The sequence below is a fragment of the Ambystoma mexicanum genome, chromosome 10, assembly GCF_040938575.1.
Source record: "Ambystoma mexicanum isolate Mex_15411 chromosome 10, UKY_AmexF1_1, whole genome shotgun sequence".
NCBI lineage: Eukaryota > Metazoa > Chordata > Amphibia > Caudata > Ambystomatidae > Ambystoma > Ambystoma mexicanum.
The window spans coordinates 877,438,014-877,455,823 of record NC_090932.1 but is presented as its reverse complement, the minus strand read 5'-3'; the positions used below and the strand labels follow the sequence as shown (position 1 = coordinate 877,455,823).

Below are 17,810 nucleotides of genomic sequence, written 5' to 3'. Positions count from 1 at the left end.
GTGGTGTGTCCTCAGTATGCTCCTTAATAACATCTCATTCAATAAATTGGTCAGACACATAAAGATCTCCTAACATCGGTACACCAGCTCCACCCCAAACCTTCCCACCGACCTATCTTTTGTAGGCTTCACCACTGACATTCCCCATATGGACAATCTTTTGTCGTACAGGGTCAGGATCCCCAACAGTTTGTTCAGTTTGTCCAAAGCATCCTGAGTCACCCCCACCGGGTCTAAATGATGTGTGCAGTGATATGCATTGCGAGCGAGCAGCAGCACCATAGAAAAGGAGCCTACCCGCAGCTGATCCAAACGAGTATGAGGGGTCTCGGGTTGACCCATTATCTAGTCAGTAGCATAGTGTATCTGCGCCATTAGGAAATACAGTTCAAAATCTGGGGTGGATAGTCCACCCCCTCATACGGACGAGTGAGGTGCCCCCACCACATCCAGACCTGACCCTCTGATCAGAGAAAGTGAGAATACAAGCCCACAAGATCCGGGAAAACAAAAAAATGCACGCCCCAGCCACATCGGGATGTTATGAAAAAAATAAAGCAGTTTAGGCAGTACAACCATCTTGAGCAAAGCTAGTCTCCCTGCAAGGGACAGTGGGATCTTCCCCCATCTCCAAAGCTTAATCTTCAAGCCACCCAGGTAAGTTCCATAATTCAAATCAAAGGTTAGAGAGGTCTACCGCGCCACTCTGATCCCCAAATAACAAAAGTCGCTCGCTGCCCACGTAAGTCCTGATGTGTCTGATATTCTATGTGTGATCTCAGACAGCTGAAATATTTAGGACTTACTGAGATGAAGGCCAGAGTATTTGGCAAAGTACGTTACTGCCCCCAGCATGCATGCTAAATTGACGTTGGGATCCCCAATATACAGCAAAATCTGGTCAGCATATAACTAAATAAAATTCATATTTTCCTCCCAATCATATACCAGCCCCACTGAATCTATCCTGGATCAGATGCACCAGTGGTTAAATTATCAATTCCTTCATCCAGCTGGGTAATTGAGGGACAGCATTCTATTTGTGCGCACCCGGGCGAATGGCAGCGAGTACTGTAATAGCACCCAAGAAATCAAATTGGCACCAAACACATAGTTCGACATCACTTGGAAAAGAAAAGGCCAGGAGACTGTATCAAAAGTCTTATGCATATCCAGGAACACCACCACTGCCCGGCATTTGGCCGAGACCTGTGCCAGCACATTATAAAACCGTCTTCTATTTGCTGTCGAACGACACGGCATGAAGCCTGACTGATCCGCGCGTAGCATATGGGGCATTAGCGGGGGATAGTTGTGACGTGAGGACGTTAGCGTAAATTGTGGTGTCAATATTTATAAGAGACCGGGGACGATACGACCCACACTCATTCGTTGCCTTGTCTGGCTTAAGAAGAAGGATGATAATAGCTTCATGCAACGTTTCAGGCAGGGCCCCTACCAATAGTGCCTCTGACCAAACCCGCAATCTACGAGCCAGCACTTCCACAGAAACCATCTGACCCCGGCAGCCTTGCCATTAAGAAGCTCAGTAATAGCTGTTTTCATCTCCTCAATTGTGATTGGAGCCACAAGCGCAGCTCTGTCTGCACGGTAACGTTGTCTGGATCCTGTCCAAATCGTTCTATATTGGAAACAGTTGCATTGCCCTTGGGTTCATAGATGGAGGAGTAAGCGATGGAATACTGCATTGATGTCTTCATCCATGTGTGCCTTGGATCCGTCTTGGCGCACGACACACGTGATCTGCATGCTCCTCATCTCAGTCCTAGTGGTTTGAGCAAGCAGTCTCCCAGGCCTATCCGCTTCCCAATACCGCCCTGCCACCATCGGCCTGTCCAATTGTTGTAGCTCTCAACTAGCTGCTTCTCTAAAGGCGTCCAGCCTGGATTTTATAGCATGTCTCGGGGCAAGAGAAGAGTTTTGTGCATACTGCTGTTGCAGTGAAGACGGTGTAGATTCATGGAGCGCTATATCTCTCCTGATGCACCTAAGGACCCCAAACACAGTTGATGGTGCTAGCCACCGTATGTATTCCTTAAAACCCTGCCACAGAAAAACAGCGGAGGCGACGGAGCCAGTATTCGTTTCAAAGAAGGTGGTGACATGTTAGTGCAAGGTCATGGAAAATAGTAGATCTTGCACCGCTGCATGCTTGAAACGCCAAGGAGCTTGCCCTCCGCCCCCCCTTTACAGCTGCAGAGACAACAATATGGGGGGGGGTTGTCCGACAAAGTCTGAGGTAGGATAGTGCACCCCCCTTACCCTAGGGAGTAGCGAGCTGGAGACCAACCACAAATTTATTTGTGAATGCATGTTGTATTCTCTCCCCGTAGTGCTCAATGAGCGGCAGGCATCAAGCAGATCTAGATTAGCCATGTTGGTGATAATGGTGCGGGCAGCACTGGTAAGCACCCTAGGGTTGTCCAAGGTTCGGTCTAGCACTGTGCACAATATCGTGTTTAAATCACCCCCACAAATCACTGAGGCCATCTGATATCGAGAGCATAGCTGCAATACCCCTTTGTAAAAGTCAGGATCATCCACTTTAAGTCATAAACATTCAACAGAAGGACCTCTCGCCCACATAAAATGCTGTGTACAAACACATATCACCCCCTCTCGTCTGCTCTGTTATATAATTGTACAAATTTCAGAGAGCTATGCACCAATATTATAACACCCTTGGCTCTTGTGGAGTATGACGTAAAATACCTGTTCGTTCCCCAACCTGGGGCAAAACGCTCTGCCTGCTTGTCCAACGTGCGTCTCCTGCAAAAACGGGATGTTCGCCCCCTTCCTGTTTGTATAAGCCACTATCTTACGAGCCTTTGAGGCTCCTCAGACCCTGAACATTGCAGCTAAGCAGACTAACTGTTGGATTCACCCCACCCACCTGTGCCATAGATACATAATTGTCAGTACAACCTATTGCTGCGCTGTCCTGCGCCCCTCCTGTCCTTTATAAACCGTCACCAAGTGCCTTTTCGCATTTCCACCCCAACACCCCTTCCCACCACTCTTCCCACCACTCTTCCCACCCACAAAGTCACTGCCAACATGAAACCAGTGGCTGTGTAATGCCCCCCCCCCTAAACATGAAACCAACCAATTGCACTTGCATAGGGGACAACCGATTCTGTACAGAGTGGGCCAATGGGGGAGTGTCCCAGGACGCTAGGATCAGGTTTGTTTACCCTCTGGCCCTCAACAGCATACAATACCATCAACACATGTGTAGCGAGACAGCTGATCACATCAAGTATCTACTATAAGTACACAGGGGGCCGCCAGGCTGATGAGCGGGCAGCAGAATCAGCATCTCGGTGAAAGACAGTGCCTCCGCCGGTATTGTGAAAAAGTGGGATGTTAAGACTGGTGGGAAAAGCATGCCGTAGGGTGGATTTCTCTCCCTGCGTCGCTTCTTCACACCCACAAAAGTGCGCCGCTCCTATTGTACCGCCAATGGGATATATGTGCACAGTATAGGAGCCTAGCCGGAGCTCCTTTTTATCCCTCGCTGCACGCAATATTAAGTCTCTGTAGTTAATGATGTATGCTGTGATCGGCCGGGGGTAATTCCCAGGTTTGGGTATCGCCGCCAACTCCCTATGGGCGCACCCTCCACTGTGAAGTGTGGTCACCATCCTGGCTTACCCATTAGTTTCCAGAGTAAATCCTCCACCGCTGTTTCCATATTACCCCAAAGTGTGTTCTCGGGTACACCAATAATGCGAACATTGTTTCTACGTTATCTGGACACCAGGTCTTTGCATTTCGCCTTGACTTGCCTCATGTCTCTGGTGAGAGCGGATATTGCCGCCTGTAGTTACGTCACATTGTCCTCTGTGGTGCTAATTCGGCCTTCAGCATACGTTATTCGCTGCGTCTCCTTTTCGATCTTGGCTGTATGGACGATACATTGTCAGTGATGCCGTCCAGCTTGACATTTACTGAAGCAAAACCCTGCTGCATCATCTTCAGCATGCAATGAGGCTGAATGGAGGCACCTGCCATCAGGGTTTCAGTGGACTTGAGGGGGGTGTTGCTAGGGCTTGTGGTGGGTCTTGTGAAACAATCCATGCCCCCCCCCTTCTTTGTACCAGAGCCCTTGGTCATTGCATCCACTAAGCATCACAGGATCTCTCCCACCACGGGAAGGGTCTCAGCAGGCAAGGGCAGTCACATGGATGCCAAAATCATCACAAGACAGCCCTAGGTGGCACAGGGAGTAGCCAATCCGCCAATACAGCCTGTAGAGCAATCGTTGGTGCCACTCTCAGAACCTTCTGAAAATGCCTGGGTGTGTTTCACTAGTTTGGAGGTGCCAGTGCAGCCATTACTCAGTAGGGGTTCTCATGCCAGACAACCAGGTCTCTCTCCGCAGTCATATGCCTCACGTCTGCAGCTCCTCCAGTCGCGGTGCTGTCCGTCCGGTCAGGCTGCAAGAGTAGCCTGCTTCTGTCCGCACACATCCAAACTAAACACAGCAGGGAGAGGGTAAAGTGACTGTCGAGCCAAATGTTTAGATGGCGGGTCCCCACACCGTGACTAGACCCGATGTTGCTGCGCCGACGACCGGGCTTGGATGTGCCACCCACCACCAAGCACACTTCTGCCGCAGCTCCTCTGTGCTCTCCACCAGCCAGATATCAATAAGCCTGCTCCTCCTTGTCGCAGGCCACACGACAGCAACAGGCAAACCTCTCCGGGTCTCCCTGCTCAGTCTCAGTATTCGCTTCTCACTGGGTGCCACCTCTGGGAACCCTGCGCCAATGTCTGGTATCTTGCTCCACCTACACCGCGTACGGGCGCACATATTGGGCTTGCCCAGTCCAGCCTCAAGCCCCAGTAGGACCGCTCCTCCTCCCCTTTCAGCTCTGGAGTCAGCGCCCAGTTGATACAGCGCTAAGGCCTCCGACACAGACCTTGCTATCTCCGCCGCACAGGTACGACATCAGACCGCTGTGAGCAGCTGCAGTCCAGAGGGAGTAAATAGTTTACACCCACTCTACGCTGAATTTAGGAACGGTCCACCATCTTGGGTCGCCGCTCAACAGCGCCCTCCAGTCTGCGTCTTTTAATTAACTTGCACACTTTTTGTCCAACTATGGCCTCCCCAGATAGGGACGGGGGGACTCGGTCAAGTGGAACCCAAAAACTGGTTGGGGGCTTCACAGCCCTATTAAGCAAGGTAATTGACAAAGTGGCTAGGCAATGATACATGTAATGTCTTCAATGTGGGACAGTTTAACACCACACCACACTACTCAAATGTTTAAAGGAACTAAAAAACAAGGGTAAAATCATGCGTTCTTAAAAACACCTCGTCATGCCTTTTGATATAAGGGTTGCACGGATGAGAGATCTGATAAACAAACCCCTCTCAAACACTAACACCTCATAACATAACTTAACAGAAAGAAATCAATCCTGCAGGGCTTCAAGAACTATATCAAAACCTTAAAGATGAAAATGTATATTAATTGTAACCAAAATACGCTTAAGAAGCTGAAACATTGTACCACTGCTGAATTATGTGCCTACACGAACAACAAACTTGGCCGAACTAGGCCGACTATGGTATGTTCATCTCAAAAAATCCTGGCTCGGTACACTAAACCAGACAGACGTCTTGGCAGATTGCAGGTTGACGAGGCCTATGGTTCATGGGACCTGCCCATGGACCGAGGATTATCTTTTGTGGGCGATTTTCCAAAGCTAAGGCTTCCAGAGCACCAGGTCCCAATGGTCTGGACCTGTTGCTGATAAAGAATAACCTGCAACTCTGGGTAGGTCCCCTGGAGACTCTCTTCGAGAGAATCTTTGCTACTCACTGTTTACCTCCAACATGACATGAACCAATGATAATCCCTATTTATAAAAAGTTGCAACTAATGACCTGAGCAACTACACGCCCATCGCACTCCTGGATGCAACAAGTACAATTTTGTCACCCCGCTTATTGAGGGACTTTAATCGTTCACTTGTGCAGCTAGAAATATCAAATGTTTCCAGGTGGGTTGTATACCTTGCATGGGCACTGCTTTAAAAGCTACCATTATGGCCCACCTTCAGGTAGCGATCAAAAAGGGCTTTATTGGCACTACATACATGGCGTCGATTGACATGAGCAGGGCAATTCGACAGAGTACATAGAACAATCCTTTGGAACAAAGCGTTGGCCTGGTCAGTGCCCCAGAAATTGGTTCAACTGATGGCTGGTATGCATAATGGTTCTTCTATTAAAATCAGGTTGATTAAAGAGGGTATGGTGACAGAACCAGCCCAAACTTTTTTGAGCCTTGGAAAAGACTGTGTCCTGGCTTCAGCCCTCTTTAACGTATACATCAGCAACATCGATAATCTTTGGCCAGAGGGTATCACTTTTCTGATCAACCTAGGCCATTTAAAATTAAACTGGTTTGCCTTCGCAAGACCCTGGTTAGTTTACAAAGAAAGCTAACCTGTTCTTCAGCTACGCCACAGATCATAACCTCCTGGCAAATGGCAATACGTCAAAGTATCATATCTTTCTACTATACCTAGTCCTAAAACCATATTTTGGAAGGTGGGAGATAGAGGCTGGAAAGAGTTTCTTCCATGAGATACCTAGGATATAATCTTTCCAACACACGTTCCATATCGAATGGAAGAATACTTGAAGAGTTATGTCCCAGCCTCTGATATGTCGGCTAAAAAGATTACACAAACTATGTAAATTTACACTTCTCCCTCTACTTCGGTTATATTTGACTAAAGTAGAACCTTCCATCATATATGTCCTAAACATGACAAAAATACACTTGGGCCCTTATTTTAACATCCTGCAGGGAGTCATTTGGAGGAGACACTTGGCTTGTCTAAATCAATGCCAAACGCTGTTCTTAGTCATGAGTTGGGGTTGATTTCATTGCATTTCTGGGTACAGTGGAGACAACTATCCAACTACTCCAAAATGATTTATCCTCTGGAGAACTCCCTGTTTATAGATCTGGGAAAAATTCTAACTGCATAGTGCCCAGACTCGAACGTCTTCAGAGACAATATGATAAATATTCTTGACAACTGTAATGGAACACGCTGGACAGGTGGTGGTCTCAAACAAAAATAGTCTTTATTGACTTTAAAATAAAATTAAAATAACTGGATCTCAATTATCCTTAATGTAGTCCAGTTAGTTTAGCTTTTCGGCTCCTTAGAGGATAGGGCAGGAACCTGGTACTAATCCTCGCAAGCCCAACAGAACGCTGCAGCTTTTTCTTTGCCTCCGATTCTGTTCTGCAACATAAGGGAGAAGTATCCGTTAGTCCCTTCTTGCTGTTTGCCTTAAATAGGGGCTGGAGTCCACTAATCCAATCAAGGCCCACCACACAGTAAGCTTGATAAGACCCCCAAGCCCCTCACCCTTCTTTCTTGAACGCCGGCCGCCATAATGGAACCAGCACGGGTGACTCGAGGGGACTGCCTTTTGGAATTACAGGTGCCGGCGTTTTGGGTAAGTTACAATGAGCGTTTTTAAACACTACATGATGTTTAAGTGTTCGTGTTTCTTTTTGTTTTGTTGAACGACGTTCTGGTGGCAATTCATATGGGTTTTTCGCCCTTCCCAGCGTCCCGGTGTTATGGTGTTCCGGCTGTTTAACTACCATAATATCGCCGGCTCGCCGTACTGCGACCCATTCTCTCCTTTCGCCTGGGGCTGTAATGTGGACTCAGCCTTTTCTAACTGCTAGCATTGCAGCCGGTTTTTCGTTGCCTTCCACTTGAACTTTGTCGCTTTTGCTGTTCTTTCCAGGGTTACTCGTCCCTACCTGCTCTTCGGGTGAGTATTTCTTCCAGGTTAGGTCCCTGCCCCACCAAGTGTTTTCTGTCTTCATCGACCACACTCTCGATTTTAGTGGTTACACCATATTTTCTTAGTCCCGTTTGAGCCCCTCCGCTTGACTAAGGTTTTCACAACATTCAATCATCTGAGGCGGAACTTGCATTAATGTTATTTTATTTGGCATTGATCTAGCGCTCTATATATCATTGGTATGACCTCAAAGCGCTGGTGGGTTGAACGCCCTCAGGGACCGTAGTCCAGGTCAGTGGAGAGAGTAAGGTGTCGTAGGGTGCTTGGGTGCACCGGTTATGTGCGCAGCTAATGCGATTGCCTGATGTGGTAGCTGCATCCTAGCATTAGGTGTGGTGGTATTTGATCTCAGTTGAATGTGTGCAGTCTGGAGGTTGGTCACCAAGACTGGGTTCTGGATGCTTATGTGTACAGCTAGGCCGATTTCCATGGGTTATAGCTGCGTTTTATCAGAATGTTGAGGTTTTCATGAAGTATTGTTCGTATGTGAGCAGCTAGGCCGAAATTGATCAAGGGGCGTAGCTGCGCTCTTGTTTGTTGCTGTAGAGTGTAGGTGTATTTTATTTTTAATTATTTATTTGCATTTTTAAAGCGCTCACACAGCCCAGGGGCATCAAGGCTCTGTTACAGGAATGTCACCCAGAGGTTTTTAAGCGTGGAGCTGGGGATCAAACCTGTGTTGCTTCGTCTCCTCTTGTTTCCAAAGCAAGCACATTGCCGCTGAGCTATCCTCCCGGGACAATCTCCTAGATGTAGAGTAGTGAGTGAGCATAGTGATAGGAGAGGTGAGTGTCTGGGTGAAGATTTGATCTAACAAGCTCACTATTACGGATTTCAATTGCGCATTTGCGATTACTGCGTTCAGCCAAGAGCGAGACAAAAATTGTTCACCATGGATTGCTGAAATAAAATAGAACACTTAGACCATTACAGCTCTTACAGGGAATACGCCAAATTCCCAAGAAAGGGAGGATGTGCCTATATTCATCTATCTCTTCCCTTGTAAGAAAGTACGCAGTCTATATTTGCGCTTTTGTTTAAACCAGCTTCCAACATAAGAATGCATCAGCAGCTGGAAACTAGGAGTGGTTCGATCGTTGCATTGTAAATTGTACAAATGCGTGTCCATCCCAGAAACTTTGAAACATTTTGTTCTCTCTTGTACAAAAGTAACCAACAATAGAATTCATTATTTTAAACAAGTTGTTCCAGAGGGAACCAATGGCTTGGGGGAACTGTTTTGGGCACCCTTAATGTGGGGGCCCACAGTGTTTCACTGATAATAGCCCTGCACTGATTCCTTGAGAAAGTCTTCAGGCTGCTCAGTGAAGTATTGTAATGGTTATACGTTAAGTGTTGCACATTGGCTACCAACTGACAGCCATGATTCAAGCAGAGTTCAATTACCATTTTCTTTTTTTCTTCTGCTTCTATCCTTTGGATAGTTAACTACTGTATCATTCCTGGGATTTTTTTTCTAAATTATAATTAATGTTTTATATTATCATTTGTAAATTTGTAATGAAAATTCTATCTGTGAACGATTTATCTTAAGAAAACCAAAACACAATTAAAAAAAAGTATGTTTTTGAAACAAAACTTTGAGTCTGTCACAGTGGGCGACACTGGTTTTGGTGGTTAAATACTGGTATATGCAGGAAAACTTTTATTTTTTTCCCGTGATTTATAATGTTGTAATTAACTTTTCAGATGCTGTTTGACCAAGCACAAAGGTCTATTAAGACACAACTCCAGATATTCGTCAAGGAGTAAGTTTTTATGTTGTTGTTATGGAAATGCTGATGACGTGCATTGGAGTTACATTCAGTCCTGTTACGAAACAATCAAAGGATAATATTGCATATTTACAACAAACATGTCTGGCCATTCTAAATATGCAGATTATTTTCTCAAGTTAGCATGTCAAATAATTGAAATGTAATTTACTTTAAATTATAGTCCAATAGCACCTTCGGCAGGGGCTCTCACCAATCGAGATGCTCGGAAACGTGGGCTGTAGTCAATAATATCCTGTGTTTTCAGCAGCATTATTTACTACATCGATACCCCCACCCCTTGAAGCCCCCTCCTGCATCCCCATTTGCACCCACACAGAGCAGACTAAAATCCCTGACTGATAATGGATGTCAGCCTGTGAACAGGTTGAAGTTCCATGAACACCCCACGGACCCCACACTACCTAATCTGCACACATGATTAGTCAAGAATGTGCAGTAAAATTCTTCATGGACTTGAGGGAACTGGGTGCGGCAAACAGCTGGAAATGGTATCTCTGATGTATGGTTTAATAGTAACCTTATTTCTGAGGTTTGTGGATCTGCTTAGATTGCATGCTATGTTATAGGCCGATATTGAGTGATAGTCGCAGAGTATTACAAGATTTGTTTTCGCAAAGAGACGTCAACTGGGTGTGTTGGTAATACTATCCCAAGTGTGATGTCTACTATACCCATAGTCCTTCATGCGTCAAGGTCCCTCAGGTTGTTTTTTCCATCATTGTGCTCGTCGAGTTCTTCTGGCTAACGCCTTTGACTCGACCAAGTTTAATTTTAGACTTTCTTCCTATCTTTTCTACAACCGCCCATCGCCCGCTGCACTACCAACTGCTTTGGCGGCTTTGACGGACCTCTCCATCGTCGATGCTACAACCGCCTTGACCACCAAAGACTGCTGCCTAGACATGCTTCACCGGGCCGCGGCCAATTACAGTAGAGAGAGTGGGGGAGGTTCTTGCACATGTTCGCTGTTAGAGGATGCCACTTCTGACCCTTTGACTTTCCTTTCATCTCTGTGCTGCCTTTTTCTCTCGTTATGGAGAACACACCATTTAAATGATGCCCTTTCTTCAACAGGATCTACCCCAGGAAAGACACGCACAAAGTGTGCAATCACTGTCTGCCAAGGCATCATTGTGAAAAGACTTGCAAGTCCTTCAAGGTTTTCGGGTGGGAAAAGTTTGAACGACTGTCGAACCAAACGCTGGGCTGCCGACGCCATGCAGGCTGAGGCCTCCATAGACATGGCGGGGGAATCCAGTGAAGGCAGCATCGATGTCCTAAGTGACGCGGAGGGCGATCAGGTTAAGAAAGAATCCCATGTGTGAGCCCCGGACTCCAGCAAGCAGGCCAGCGGTCCTGTGATGGAGAAATCACCTGGCAGCGAAGGCACTGACACCACACTAAACACACACCCCACGGTCGAACGCCGATGACTTCTTTTGCCGTTCATAGCCACGCAGTGTCTAAGGAGAGGTCTTCCAAGTCACCTCTGTCCTCCATCGTTTTTGCCGCACGCGAAGTCTCTGAAACAAGTGCCAAACAGGCCGTTTCAGACACCGTGCCTAAAAAGGTGCTCCTTTCTCACGCTGAACAGCATGTGTCGAAAGGAGTTTCAACGCCTCCTAGGACGTCCAAAATGAGAGAACGCATTAAAAAGCTTTTCCAGGTCACACTTTTACAGTCCAAAACATTGAAGACGCCCAAATCTTCGCTCCTACCCTCCAAACCATCTAACTCAAAAGATAGTGGCCTTGTTCCCTACAAAGACACCTTTCAGGGGCCCTATGTTACAAGGAACCTACACCCTTGCAGAACACTCCTACCCCCCAGCCTTTTCCAATTCAACCGAGTGGACCCCAGAGAGTTTTGATTAGGGTCATGAGGAGGATTTCCTGCTTTGTGGACTTCAGGGAGTGGCACCTTGAAGAATGTAGAATCCCCCAGGGCTTGTTACAGGAGGGGGGGATGCAGCCAAGGACGAACTACCTGCTAAGGTGCCTTGTTTAGACACCTCTCAGCCCAGTACCTTCAGCTAAGCCTGTGCCATTCCACATCCCCATGAACCCTTTCAGGATATCTACATTGTAGACCCCCTCAGGTTCTCAAGATCCTAGTTCCCATAGAGACCAGTATGGTAATGATGATGAGGACATCTACACATCTACATCATCCAGTCCCCAGATATCAAGATCAGCCAGTGGCTTATTCACCGGTTGGCAATCACCTCCAGTATAATGAGCTGCTCCTCCGGGCCGCCGAGCATTTTAAAACTGACACCCAGGAGGCACAACTTCACAAGGATTTCGTAGAGTATATTCTGGGAGACTAGAAATCAGCTACACAGTTTATCCCCATTCTGCAATCAGTCCAAAGGCACATCCAGCCTTCCCTCCTTACACCAAATCTTACCAGAATGGTCAACCCCTGCATCGAGAAGGTCTTCAGGCTGGCCCCTTCAGGCCCACTGTACATCAGTGGTCAACTCAAACCCGATTCCTTGGTTGTCACCAGATGAAGAAAGCAAGGAGATCTATACCTTTTGGCAGAACGGTGGCATCCTCAGCTGCCTACCAAACTAGAATAGCCAACAATACCACCCTTCTGGCTAGCTATGGTTGCCACAAGTGGGACAAGATGGAACAACAAATGAAATCCATTCCAGAGCCTCTAAAGTTACAACTCGTAAAGACTATCAGATGGCAAGCAATGGCCAACTGCATGCCACTCACAATGCAGGCCGCATCATAGCCGAAGTAAAATTAATTAAACGCCATGCCTGGCTGAGGCAGTCGGGGATTAAGTTGGAAACGCAGACCACACTATTAAACATGTCCATTGAGCCAAATACCCTGTTTGGTAAGGCAGTTCAGGATGCTCTTAAGAGTTCCAACAAAGAATATGACAAACTCCAGTCTCTGACAACTTTCCATCAAAGGGGGGGGGGGGCTTTAATACAAGAAAATTCCTCTGTGGGAAAGGCCCACAACGTTCCTCCAATTACGGGCAGGGTAGCCAGTTACGATCATGGGGCACCTCTCGGGGACAGTCCTCCAATTTTCAAAGAGGCTACAAAAGGTCCAGGGGCGTAGAGGTAGAGCCTCCTCCAGAGGCTCCACCCCACCCAAGCAATGATGCCCCGCTCCAGATCCCCTCCCATGCTACTTCAGTAGGTCATCACATCTTACAATTCACCCACGTATGGGAGGGGATCCCTTCAGACTAGGGGATGTTATCCACCGTGGCCCGTGGATATTGTATAGAACTTCTGCAAAAACCATCCAACCACCCGACAAGACACAGAATGACACTAGAGGAGAGGCGCATTCTACTGGAAGAGGTCAAAACGTTGCTGGAAAAGGACACCATGGAAATCGTCCCAGCAAACCATGTAAACAAGGTCTATTGAACATACTTCCTTGTGCCAAAGAAAGACTTAACATTGCGCCAAGCAAACGCGCATGTCAAGCCACAGAAATTCAACATGACAACGCTGCAGGAGATAACTCTTCTCTTAAAACAGGTGGATTACATGGCAACATTGGATATTTCAATGTTCCCGGCGCATAGAAAATATCTGAGCTTCGAAATAGCTGGGGAACACTACCAGTTCAAAGTGCTCCCCTTCAGCAGAGCCTCAGCTCCAAGGGTGTTCACCAAGGTACTAGCGGTGGTAGCGGCACACCTACGTATAGTCAATCCCAGTGCACCCATATATAGACGGCTGGCTAATAACAGGGGCGTCTCCTCAAATTTGCAAAAACAACACCCAAAGAACAATCAACCTTCGGTTCCAATTGGGATTCTCTATCAACGAGAAAAAAATCAAGTCTCGTACCCAGTCAAATAAAACAATTCCTGGGAGCCATCATAAAAGCAAAGGAGGAGTTAGTCTTCCCCTCAAACGAGAGAGTACAAAACATGCTGTTGCAAGTACCTCATTATCTAGCCGGTCGCCAGATAACCGTACACAAGGCAATGCGCCTGCTGGGATGATGGCCTCATGCATTTACCCAGTGCCACACGCGCGGCTGCGCATGCTCCCAATGCAAGAGTGGTTAGCAAATCTATTCTCTCGGGCAAGCGGTCAGTGGGACGATCTAGTAGTTTCGCTAACCCTGGTACAGGCTCCTCGCTGGTGGTCCAAAGACAATTTGCTAAAAGGAAAACCCTTTCACAATCCACCATTTTAAAGCGATACTAACTACAGACGCTTCTCTCCGGATGGAGAGCCCACTACCTTAACCACACAGCTCACGGCCAGTGGGCACACACCACAGCCCAGAACCACATAAACCTTCTAGGACTTCTGGCGGTTCTAAAGGCTCTGCTAGCTTTTCAGCAGCATCTAGTAGATCAAACGGGGCAAGTCCTCAAACGGCACCACTGCCACGTTCTACCTAAACAAGCAGGGTGGCACAAATTCTCCAAGTCTGTCCAGACTATCCCAAATAATCTGGAGTGGGTTCTTAGTCTCTCAACACATTCCAGAGGGAACGCGTGGTAAATCAACAGAGATGTCCTAGACAAAATCTTCTTTGTGGGGGTTTTCCTCCTTTAGACTTGTTCGCCCTAAGGCAAAATGTACAATGCCCACACTTCGCATTCAGGTTTCCCCAACCAAGATCCAAGGAGAACGCCCTGTGGATGAGCTGGTCAGGGAAATTTGCTTATGCTTTTCCACCAACACCACTCCTGAGCAGGATAGTGTTTAAGATGCACAAAGAACAAGTCACTTTAATCCTAATCGCTCCAATGTGGGAAAGATAACCATGGTCTCCACACCTGCTCAAACTGGCGATGTGCAAACTAATCAAACTTCTGTGACCCTCCAACATGCTGTCCCAACATGAGGGGACAACACTTCATCCTCAGTCTATGAACTTGGCAGCCTGGCTCCTGCAGTTATAGAGTGTGGGCACTTGAATCTTCCTCAAAGGTGTATGCATATCCTCAAGGAGGCACGCAAACACAACACCAGACACTTACTTCAACAAGTGGAAAAGGTTTGTGGTATGGTGCAGAGCACAATCCTCAAATCCAATTGAATGTTCACCATCCAACATTCTACACTACATGCTCGATCTACTAGACTCTGACCTAGTATTCAACTCCACCACCTTGCGGCCCACTTCACAAATCAAGGTGTCTTGGAAGGTTCTTGTTATCAAAGCTTTCACAGAGGGAGTAAAGAGACTTTACCCTCCTATTTCTAACCCTCCTCCAGGTTGGGACCTTAATGTTGCACTCTCAAAGCTCATGGCTCTGCCCTTTGAACCTATGCACAAGCCCGCCTCAAACACTTGTCCTACAAAACTTCCTTTCTACTAGCCATCACCTCGATAAGACGAGTCAGTGAGCTACAGGCTTGCTGTACAAGACCCCCTTCATTGTAATCGACAGGGAGAAGGTTGTCCCTGGAGCACATCCTAGGTTCTCACCAAAATTCATATCCAAATTCCATGCCGACTAATCCATTGAACTGTCTACTTTTTTTCCAAATGCAATCTAACTCAGCTCAGGGACGCCTCCATACTCTAGATGTAAGGAGGGCGGTCTTGTACGACATTAAAAAAACCTCCAAAGAAAACAGACCAGCTCTTTGTTTCCATAGCACCTGGTAGTGAAGGTGATCACATTTCAAAAAATGCTAGCTCCAGATGGATAGTCAAGTTCATGAAACTGTGCTATTTACTGTCAAAAAAGACCCTACCTTTCACACTAAGAGTTTCATTCATACCTTTGTGCAGCATTACTGCATTGACTCTCATTCTGATGAGAAGTCTCCGTGTTCTGAAGGATCTCTTTTATAGTCTTCTGGCGATATTCTCTTATTGTTCTTCATCTGAGTATTTTACTCTTTCTCTATTAGTCCTCTGTCTTCTATTCATGTTTAGTCAAGGACGTAACCGCTCCACCCCTGTATGCTCTTTCGTGCTGGGTCTCTAGTTTCTCGTTTCTAGATATCCTCGTTTCAGATTATACTTCTTATTCTCAGTTATTACGGGCCATTCCCTTTTTGCTTCTTCTCACATAAAGTTATTCGGCTCTCTCCAAGCCGTACCTTTTGAATTTTTACTGGTATCTTGTAACCCAGGCCATTTTGCTCTTTCCATCACTCCGATCGGTTTATGGCTTTCTTCACTTCACATACATTTGTCACTGTCCCTTTATGAATGGCTTTCTTCTCTTCTTCCCATGTACGGTTGGTGACTGCTTTTCACTTTACCACGCTGGACATCTGGGCTTTCTCCAATCTTCAACTCCAAACTATGATTGGCTTTCGTAGGTATTTTATACCAAACGTGTTTGGCCTTTTCAGTGTTCTCGACTTGATATAAGAGTCTTCACAACTTTTGTCACTTTTCTTAACTTTCCCCGGCAACCTCCCCTTCCGAAAATCTCCCCAGTACCTTTCTTCGGTGTGATTGACTTTCTGGGGCTAGGTGCTTGCTCGAGTTTCTCTCTTCGATTTCTTTTCCCTCCATCGGGCTTCAGCTCCTTCCTGTTCGTGGCATCTCTGCTCGGTAAGGTTCAGTGACTGCTTGCTGACAGGAGATTCCAATAATTCTGCTTGTGCTGGTATCGGCGTAGTTCTCGCTTACGTGGTGACGCCACCGCTTGGTGTGCTTTGCTTCTGTGATTGCTGTCGACTCAGCTTGTTGCTGCTCCACCCTGCCAAGACGTCGGAAGCTTGCAGGGCTTCCCTTGCATATAGATCTCTCTCTACCCTCCTGATCCACTCGCCTTCTTTACATACAGGTTTTCTGTTAAAGGCACATTTCATTGTTTTTCAGGATTTTTAATGAAACCAGCATTGCCAGAAACCAAGGGAAACAAAGGGCATTTTATTCCTTGTTGTATATAGTTGCATATATGCAGATACGTTTGGTTGTGTAAGGAGTTCTTTGTCCCGTAAGAGGGAATCCCTCCCAGTGAGATCCCACTTGCCCAGACCCCTAGGGAGGGACTTGTGGAGTGGGCTTTCCTCCCTAGCTTCAAAGGGGTCGCTTCCTCCTGGGGAGAAGGGACAAATCCTCTCGAATAGTCACAGTGGACAGATACGATTCTTCCTAACTGATGCTTAGCATTACACAGCGCTATTTTAGGAATTTATCGATCAGCAATGTCTCCGGTTCTGAACTGCACAAACGATGGAGGTGTGCAGATTTATGTTGGGGTGGTGTTCCAAAGTGTCAACGTTGAACAGTAGACAGCCTGTTTTTGTGTTTCAAACTTTTTTTGTTTCAAGTTTTGCTATGTTCTGGAATTGCACTGGCCTCTCGATATTGTTAGGGAGAATTCTCTGTTTAGGCTGAATTTCCTAACCTAGTGAGTCCCCCAGCAGCCTTGCTGGATTTTTGGGGTTTATTTTCTTCTCCTGCCAAGAGTGGGACTCTTTTACCCTCACTCTTGGACATGATTTGAGTGTATTCCTGTGACTTGTAATGTGCTTATGGGCTTTGGGGTATTTTTCCCCATAGGCTATCATTGGTTTTTGTATGTGTGTTACACAGCACTCTCAGTGCAGTAACACAGGGGTGTCATAGTGACCCCCAAACATAGACTCCATACCCTGGGACTGACTATTGTCTCCCTGGGCATGTAAAGTCACCATTGACTTTACTAGTCTTAAATTGTGAACAGAACCAGTACAAACAATCATACTGTGGAAGTACTGATAGGGGCAATTAGATTGCCCCTGGGTCTGTTTGTCGAGGGGGTACTGTCCCGTCCCCCCTCGCCGTGTTTCTGGCTGGTGGCAGTGGATACCACGGAAATATTCCACGGGAATATTTCCCAATGGGATTTCCCATTGATTTTAATGCACCACTTTTTGGTGCAATGTTAAAGATAAGGCCGGTTTATTTATTTAATATTAATTCACCTGTTGGGATTTTTTGCCAGAACTCGCCGCCAAAATGGCGTCTGGGTTCACTTCAGTAACCCTGAACCTGAGTCGAGCCTTTGTTCCACTTTTGGCGGGCTTCTGCACAGAAGCCCTCCAAAGTGGTGCCACTGTGTCTGGGTCTACAGGATGTGTGGGAGGGGAATTTAGGCACCCTGGACTGAGTTGCCTTGGCAACTCAAGTCGCACTCTTGTGTGATTGGCCCAGTGGTGAGCCCCCCCCCGGCTC

At 46.8% G+C, this 17,810-nt stretch overlaps 1 protein-coding gene across 4 annotated transcripts in view; it reads left to right on the top strand.

Moving 5' to 3' along the window:
• ACAP2 (ArfGAP with coiled-coil, ankyrin repeat and PH domains 2) overlaps positions 1 to 17,810 on the top strand; it is a 1,585,345-nt gene that overhangs the window by 418,614 nt on the left and 1,148,921 nt on the right. For all 4 annotated transcript variants that reach the window (XM_069618585.1, XM_069618583.1, XM_069618582.1 and 1 more), the window contains exon 5: positions 9,587 to 9,645. In XM_069618585.1, the coding sequence (XP_069474686.1) occupies positions 9,587 to 9,645 (59 nt within the window). The remainder of the gene's footprint in view (positions 1 to 9,586; positions 9,646 to 17,810) is intronic.